This window comes from Abramis brama (genome assembly GCF_963993115.1).
Source record: "Abramis brama genome assembly, chromosome: 2".
NCBI lineage: Eukaryota > Metazoa > Chordata > Actinopteri > Cypriniformes > Leuciscidae > Abramis > Abramis brama.
This window is the reverse complement of record NC_139964.1, coordinates 26,576,878-26,585,867: the sequence shown is the minus strand read 5'-3', so window position 1 is coordinate 26,585,867 and position 8,990 is coordinate 26,576,878. Positions and strand designations below refer to the sequence as shown.

General features: G+C 37.9%; 1 protein-coding gene across 2 annotated transcripts; it reads left to right on the top strand.

Annotated features, from left to right (window-relative positions):
• The first annotated feature begins 3,977 nt into the window (after positions 1 to 3,977).
• LOC311078485 (uncharacterized protein) lies at positions 3,978 to 8,250 on the top strand. Of its 2 annotated transcripts, XM_084107309.1 has the most exons (7): positions 4,127 to 4,212; positions 4,531 to 4,559; positions 4,896 to 5,340; positions 5,426 to 5,761; positions 6,928 to 6,997; positions 7,326 to 7,358; positions 7,864 to 8,250. In XM_084107309.1, the coding sequence occupies exons 3-7, from the start codon at positions 4,905 to 4,907 to the stop codon at positions 7,931 to 7,933; spliced, it is 945 nt and encodes a 314-aa protein (XP_083963435.1). In that variant the 5' UTR covers positions 4,127 to 4,212; positions 4,531 to 4,559; positions 4,896 to 4,904; the 3' UTR covers positions 7,934 to 8,250. The 2 variants fall into 2 exon arrangements, with proteins under 2 accessions (XP_083963434.1, XP_083963435.1); XM_084107308.1 differs by lacking the exon at positions 4,531 to 4,559 and having other exon boundaries at positions 3,978 to 4,212.
• Positions 8,251 to 8,990: the final 740 nt, after the last annotated feature.

Below are 8,990 nucleotides of genomic sequence, written 5' to 3'. Positions count from 1 at the left end.
GTACACTTACAACGTTCTCAATGCTTCGGTTTGCATGTAGGGACCCTCATTATGCTACCGTGTTAGTGTGAGGCTATTTTGAGCCTTGGTATTAACTAGCGATGTACTTTTACTTACCCTGTGCCCCATATACTACTGTTATGAGCTAATCTGTTTTTAAAGATTAAACTCTATACATTCGATTTTCATGAAAACGCATCGCAGGGAACGATCGACTCGGTAACCATGTGTTAATTAACCCCAGGTTCATTTTTCACTGGATTTGTCCTTTAAGTCACTCAAAATGTGGGAATGTCAAGATAAAAGTGTAATTTATTTTAAAGAAGCACAAGCACATTTTCAAGGAAAACTCTCATATATATATATATATATATATATATATATATATATATATATATATATATTTAGGTTCAAATTATTGACGGTTCGGTTTGTATCACGATTTTAGGGTCACGGTTTCGGTACGGTTTTGTATGTGCCCTGTTCAGGGTAAAAAGGACTACTGTCAAATAAAAATAAAGAAAATATAAGAACAAATAATCTAACTACAAGCAACAGCACAAATAAATACAATAGAGCAAAAATACAAATGAAATAAACAGTGCTTTTCAGGTTATTTAGGTATCTAACAGTAGTTTTCAGGTACAGAAATTAAATAAAGATTAATCAATATTAAAGTTACAAAAGCTATTCAGTCAAGAGCAGTGAGAGATTTTCTTGTCTTTTGTTGTTTGGTTAAAATTAAAAACAGACAGCAGCAGGAATATTAGGCTGCTGTCACTTTAAGAGCGAATGCACGGATCTAATATACTGATACTCTACACATGTGTTTACTTTCTCAACTCTTTACGTTCACTTAAGACAAAACATAACCTACTGTGTTTGCTAGGATACTTGCATACTGATCACACAAGTTCTCATATATATATATAATATATATATATACAGTGAAGAAAATAAGTATTTGAACACCCTGCTATTTTGCAAGTTCTCCCACTTAGAAATCATGGAGGGGTCTGAAATTGTCATCGTAGGTGCATGTCCACTGTGAGAGACATAATCTAAAAAAAAAAATCCAGAAATCACAATGTATGATTTTTTAACTATTTATTTGTATGATACAGCTGCAAATAAGTATTTGAACACCTGAGAAAATCAATGTTAATATTTGGTACAGTAGCCTTTGTTTGCAATTACAGAGGTCAAACGTTTCCTGTAGTTTTTCACCAGGTTTGCACACACTGCAGGAGGGATTTTGGCCAACTCCTCCACACAGATCTTCTCTAGATCAGTCAGGTTTCTGGGCTGTCGCTGAGAAACACGGAGTTTGAGCTCCCTCCAAAGATTCTCTATTGGGTTTAGGTCTGGAGACTGGCTAGGCCACGCCAGAACCTTGATATGCTTCTTACAGAGCCACTCCTTGGTTATCCTGGCTGTATGCTTCGGGTCATTGTCATGTTGGAAGACCCAGCCTCGACCCATCTTCAATGCTCTAACTGAGGGAAGGAGGTTGTTCCCCAAAATCTCGCAATACATGGCCCCGGTCATCCTCTCCTTAATACAGTGCAGTCGCCCTGTCCCATGTGCAGAAAAACACCCCCATGCTTCACAGTAGGGATGGTGTTCTTGGGATGGTACTCATCATTCTTCTTCCTCCAAACACGTTTAGTGGAATTATGACCAAAAAGTTCTATTTTGGTCTCATCTGACCACATGACTTTCTCCCATGACTCCTCTGGATCATCCAAATGGTCATTGGCAAACTTAAGACGGGCCTTGACATGTGCTGGTTTAAGCAGGGGAACCTTCCGTGCCATGCATGATTTCAAACCATGACGTCTTAGTGTATTACCAACAGTAACCTTGGAAACGGTGGTCCCAGCTCTTTTCAGGTCATTGACCAGCTCCTCCCGTGTAGTTCTGGGCTGATTTCTCACCTTTCTTAGGATCATTGAGACCCCACGAGGTGAGATCTTGCATGGAGCCCCAGTCCGAGGGAGATTGACTGTCATGTTTAGCTTCTTCCATTTTCTAATGATTGCTCCAACAGTGGACCTTTTTTCACCAAGCTGCTTGGCAATTTCCCCGTAGCCCTTTCCAGCCTTGTGGAGGTGTACAATTTTGTCTCTAGTGTCTTTGGACAGCTCTTTGGTCTTGGCCATGTTAGTAGTTGGATTCTTACTGATTGTATGGGGTGGACAGGTGTCTTTATGCAGCTAACGACCTCAAACAGGTGCATCTAATTTAGGATAATAAATGGAGTGGAGGTGGACATTTTAAAGCCAGACTAACAGGTCTTTGAGGGTCAGAATTCTAGCTGATAGACAGGTGTTCAAATACTTATTTGCAGCTGTATCATACAAATAAATAGTTAAAAAATCATACATTGTGATTTCTGGATTTTTTTTTTAGATTATGTCTCTCACAGTGGACATGCACCTACGATGACAATTTCAGACCCCTCCATGATTTCCAAGTGGGAGAACTTGCAAAATAGCAGGGTGTTCAAATACTTATTTTCCTCACTGTATATATATATAAAAGAAATATAGCACAAGTATAATTTTTACAATTTTGTTTTTGTAAGATCTCAGAAAATATAACACAAAAATGTCGTACAATTTATATAAAATTAACATAAGTTTTGTGAAACATTTATATGCTAATATGATGACCTAGCTCAGACCAGCTGGTTAAAAATAACAGAGCAAGTGGCTGACACTTTTTGTATCTAATGCAGTGTTAGGTTAAGTTAAGTTAGGTTTTGATCATTTAAGGGTCTAGATAGTTTTTGGGCCACTTTGTACACAGATTAAAACTTTTCACTTCAAAAATATATATTTTTTGGGACATTTACATGGTCTGCATATACATGCATTTCACACAACTGAACATAGATTGACAGTCTTTTCAGAGAAATGAATCATAGTATTGCGTATTTGAATACTCCAGACAAAACTGCTCTGTAACAACACAAGATGCACCTGTTCAGATATTAATTACTGCCGAAACTATGTGGCAGTCCAGTTGAAAATACATAATCCAACCATAGTAATCCAACAATAGTAATCCAACCACAGGTGTGTGTGATACCAGTCCACCCACCATTCATGTCTGGGCTTTCCCAGTTCATTACCACTACAGTACATTTTAGTAAATTAGAAAAGATAAATGAATTTATGTTGTGGCTTGTCGTCTTTCTGACATCATATTTAAGAGTGTATAATCATAAAAGTATTTTTGACTACGTTTCTTTTGGATAGCATCTTCATTATGTTTATAATTTTTGTTATTTAAAATAATTAAATAAATTCAGTTTTGTTTTGTTTTTTTACAGATTTTTGTCTTGTGAAGTACAAAGATATGGACAGTGAATAATGTGTTAAGTTTAAGTTAAATTTAAGTTATTTTACACCATTAGACATTTTTGCACTGATATTCAACCTACAAATTTAACACTGAAACATTTAATATCATCGCAAAAAACATGTAATGCAAGAGAAGTTTCATGGGTTAATTTCTTTTTTCAATTCAAATTCCTTTCAAGAATGAAAGGTTCTTTAAAATCGAGTCAAGAACCCAAGAGTTCTACTTAGAACCCAATTGAGCTGAAATAGTTTTTTAAGAGTGAAGGTTGAAATAGTGTAGGGTATTAGGGTCAGTGATGATAAACATTAATAATACACTGGAGGTTTATATATAATGGTAACAGCTCTGATACTTTGGACCTGAATTAAAATAAGATATTTTGGGTTCAATGATAATCTTTTCAAATTAAAAAGTAAAATAAAAATATTGAAATTGCTCATTTATTTGCAGGGCCGCTGGTCAAAGGCTGAAGGAACGTGTGTGTATATAGCACAGCAAAGACCTCATAATCACATGGTCGCAGTTTAAAATTAGTTGAAATGGTGAGAGAAAAAGGTGACGAGGCAAAACCTGACTCACCTCCACCTGTGTGTAATGTTACATCACACACTGGATTTCAAAATTATGAAGCAGTACATGCCATTTGTCTTTGGAATCCAAGTAATGTAGTGGTTTTTCAACAGGTTAAGTGAGGTTTCGATGCAGTGAGCTCATCACGTCAGCTTAGTATAAATATCCCCACACTCATGCATTCAGTACACAGCGGACGGTGGAAACAAACACCAGACTGAAGCAAGAGTGAAGACTAGATCTACATCTATACAACAGACAATAGGCTCTCTGGTAAAAATCACTTCTGAACTCTCTTTACAATAAGATGCTTTACCAGCAAATATTGCTCTCATTTATCTGCTAGGCTATAAAAATGCTTCATGTTTTAGAACTATGTTAAAATATGCAACAATAATAATAAGCCATTTGGTTGTAGAATATCTAATGCAAAGTGTTTAGTTGCATGAGTGTTCCTCTAGTCTAGACCAACTAGTTGCTTTGCTAAAGAGCAGAATTATTTAAAAAAAACAATGTTTAAATAGCCTGGTGGGCTTGACCAACCAACCTTGAAACATTGTCAGAAAAAATGTGCAAAAATTCTACCCTTAGGTTGTCACTGGGGCAGTATCCTCAAAAAGGTACATCTTTTTACCTTATCTACCCCTAAATTATACAGTGTGCATTATGTCTTAAAGTAATAATAATATGTACTATTAAGGTACAACTATGAACATTTAGGGGTAAATAAGGTACAAAGATGTACCTTTTTGAGGATACTGCCCCAGTGACAACCTAAGGGTACAATCTTTGCAAAAAATTTTCTGAACCCAGAAGGTTGCTAATTATTGATTGTTAGGTTCCTTCATTGCAAGCATTTGATTGACACAGTTTGAAGAGAATAGACTAAATTAAACTGCAGATTAGGATTGTTTCTTTGGACTTATTCTTATTATGTCTCTGTGTTTAACCTCCAGATATCAGAGATGAAGAGCGTTCTCCCAGTGAAGATGTTGGTGGCGTTGGCTCTGGTTCTGCTGGTGTCCAGTGCGACTGAGGGACGGATTCTCAGTAAATGTGAGCTGAAGGCTCAACTCGAGGCGGGTCTGGGAGGAAATCAGGGAGGAAGCGGGCCTGGAAGTGTCACTTCTGGGGTTGGAGTCGTGACCGGAGTTGTTGTTGGAAATGGGACTGAAAGTGTCACTTCTGGGGTTGGAGTCGTGACTGGAGATGTTGTTGGAAATGGGACTGAAAGTGTCACTTCTGGGGTTGGAGTCGTGACCGGAGGTGTTGTTGGAAATGGGACTGGAAGTTTGCCTGGAATTGTACCTGGAAATGGGACTGCGCCTGGAAATGGGACTGCGCCTGGAAATGGGCCTGCGCCTGGAAATGCAACTGTAGACTTGGGCCTCATCGCCAAAAGTAAGTTTATGAGAGTAAACACTGTGAGTTGAATTCTAGCAATGGTACAAATGTAAGCAAAGGGTGTTTTCCTTCTCTCTTTCAGTTGTCTGTTCTGTTGAACGTGTGTCAAAGTTCAACACCAACCTGGTCACCGCCATCGGATCTCCAGCAGATTCCCGTCCCAAACCAGCACACCGACCCAATGAAAGACAAGAGGGAAGACCTGGTCAGGGCCGTCCCGGTGGAAGAGGAAAGAGATCCCCTGGTAGGGGGAGAGACAGGAATCCCCCTAGCCTGTTTGGTGACAGTTCAGAGGAGGATTCCAGCGAAAACACCAAAGTTTCCACAAAACTGTTTGGGATCTTCCAGCTGAGCGATCGCGTGGCGTGCGATTCCGGATCCGGACAGAGCCTGAACATCTGCCGCATGAACTGCAGTGGTGAGTCACATGATACATTCTTTCTCATGAGAAAACGTAACTATTTTACAAGGTAGCGATTTTGTATGAATTCGCACGATTTGAACGAAAACGCATACTTTTTTAAAAAGTCCCCCAGTGGTGAAAATAAAGCTTTAATGTTGTTGACTACAGGGGGACTTTAAAAGTAAACGTGACGCTCCACCCCTAAACCTAACGTAGGGAATAAGCCGACTGTATGAAAACATACAGATGCGATACATATTCATAGAAATTAGCCACCAGTTCGCAAAAAAATTTAAAATAGTGAAATAGTGAATTGCCATAAGATTCTATATAGAAATTAGCATAAGCTGCTTTTCCAAACCGTTCTCTTTGCTTTACCGTTCTATTCTGTGCCGATCCGGTCCAGCCGGTATACGGATATGGTTTAATTTTCCACTGTCGAGCTGATAACAGAGCTATTTTCTAAAGTAATACAAATGCGTCAGTCATTGCATTGGTGACGCAAGGTTTAGACGATACGAGATGTAAGTAACTGCGTTATTAAGGATGATCAGATCTTTCTTTTCATTTTATTATTAACTTGCGTTCCGTTAACTTCGCTCAAATAGCGCATTTGGCCATCTACAGAGCCATCTAAACTGGTAGCCGAGCAACAGACAAGAAGAAAACAATCATGAGTGGCGACATCATGCATTCTATCAGAACGGTGAGAATTCCGTGCCGAGAACAGTTTGTAACCAAGCTCAAGTGGAAATATAACTGGAACCTTTCCTTACCGTAGGCTATGGCCCAATAGTGGAAAAGCAGCTAGCCTATAGTTTCATCACAATTTCAGTACGTCAAGTTTGAGTGATGTCTCATGTGACTGGTCACAAATGTAATTGAAAACCAATTAGATTCAATCTTGTATTTACACTTGCACAATGTGATGAAACAACATTTTTAGACAAAAGTGAGCATGAAGCTCCACCCTAAACCTAACTGGGGCGTAGGCAGATTGTAGAAAAATGTAAGAATGTGATTGTACGAATTCATACAATACGAACAATACACCAAAACCTAAAATAGTTATGAATTGCTGTCAGCTTGTGTTGATTGACCCAATAGCCCAGTTTGATCACAATTTCAGAATCATTGTAGATCATCTTTGAGTGACGTCTCGTAAATTTTGTCTTCTACAGCTCTGATTGATGATGACATCAGGGATGACATCACCTGCCTGAAGACTCTGTTGGACAGCGTGACCAATGCGTAAGTTGTCAACTTCTCACATCTACAAATCAGTAGTCAATCATAACAGTTGCAGGGTCTTGCTAATCACATGGTTCACAGTCTAGGCTTCCATTAGTAGTCACCACTCATTTGCATGACTTAGCTCAATTTTAGAGCATTGCCAAAGCTGTTGCTTTAAATCTGCTAAATGAATTTGAATAGCAATGCATTTTAATTGCAAATCGCCAAACGTTTTCATTGTGGAACATTCTAATCTAACTGAAATAAACGTATTTTTACAAATAATTTAACAAGTAACAGAAGCATATTCAAAATTAGTAATATTCCTGGTCCTGTTTTCTTATAGCCCTGCTCCAGTCTTCGCTCCTCGGCCCAAGAAGTAAGTCAAACAACTGAAAGATTACACGAGTCAAGAGAAAAACTGATTACTAATATATTTATATTTTATTCAATACCTGAAAGCTTAGAGGTTTAGGGAAACACATTTTTCAAAGTAAAAATACATTTAGCTTAAATATTAAATAAATATCTTCTGGACAAAATAAATGTGTGGTGAAAGTACCTACAACTTATATATTTTCATCAATATTAGCAATATATTTAAACCTTTTGGAAATATATATCAAAACATATATCTGAAAATATGCATTTTTGATATATAGTTTCTAATATTTATAAGAGTATCTCATTAAGCAACATGATAAAGTCAAACTGGAGTCAATTGTTAGTCACGTAATTGCTTACATAAGCAATTGCTTATGTAAATTACATAAACTGGGTGCTCCTGTGTTAACAGTAGCATCCACAAAAATAAGATAAGCTACAGCAATAAAGTGTACAAGATGTCAAGCTTGTTTTACAAGTTTGTGTTTATTGTCTTTCAGGAAGCACATGTTGTGCGTGAAGGAGTGCCGCAATGTCAATCCGTTGCTGTACTTTGCTGAGTGTGTCTAACACATTCAGTGTTTCTTCTGTCCAGCTTCATCCTCATGCATTACTGTAATAAACCCAACACTTGAGGGGTGCAAGCATGACAGCAGTGCTTCAAAACCTCTTTGGCGTTTGTTAATCTGAAAAGTCTTTCACAGAGGAACTGCTGTTCACATGCATATACATTATGTTCTCAGACTTCTACATGTGTTGTATTTCACTCTTCGGTTGCACTTGTCAAAATGCGCCTGGAAAATGTTATCAAAATAGCTACTATTTAGTTGCTTCTTCATGTACAATAGTATACCACAGAATGCAAATAAAACGATATTCATAAAAGAGTTCCTTGTCTAAGTCTGTCTTCTCAATAAAAACATCAATAAATCAAAGTTTGCATTAGTGAAAGGTTGAAAGCCTTTCTGGGATGAATATTTGCGTCCTAACCCTAACAACCATGCTGCAAATCTTGTGCGGTAAACATCACACAGATACAAATTTCTCATTGGAGTTTTACACAAACGTTTTGTTCATCACAAAGCAAGTGTACACCATCCAAGAAGTCAGGATTTAGTTGGTTTTACATGGTCTAGTAGTTAACTGGTGGATGTCGCAACTACACCATCTTTCTCTATTATTTTTTTACAGCATTTAAATCCAAAAAAAATGTTGTTAGTAGATGTTTCATTCTTTTTTTGGAGGGCGCAAAACATTTATTTTCGTGTTGCCTCTGTTTTATGGTCTTGTGTCTGATTTTCCCCCTGTGTCTGAGCACCTGCCTCAAGCTTCATAATGACTCACAATAAAAAATAAACTCTATTTATCCAAATCCATTGTGCAACGCCCGTTCCTCCCATTAGCAGAGACATATTACATTACTTATATTACATAAGCAAATTAGTGGCATTGATCATGTTAACTGCTCTGTACACAGTATGCTCTTTGGATTCAGGCAGCATTACAGGTCTGTCAGGCCATCGGGCAGTCGTTATTGTTGAGCCCTGCAATCTGGCTACTGACCTGTAATGCTGCCTAAATCATAATCATACACTGTTTGTTCGTTGGCCAGAGGAGAACTGCCCCC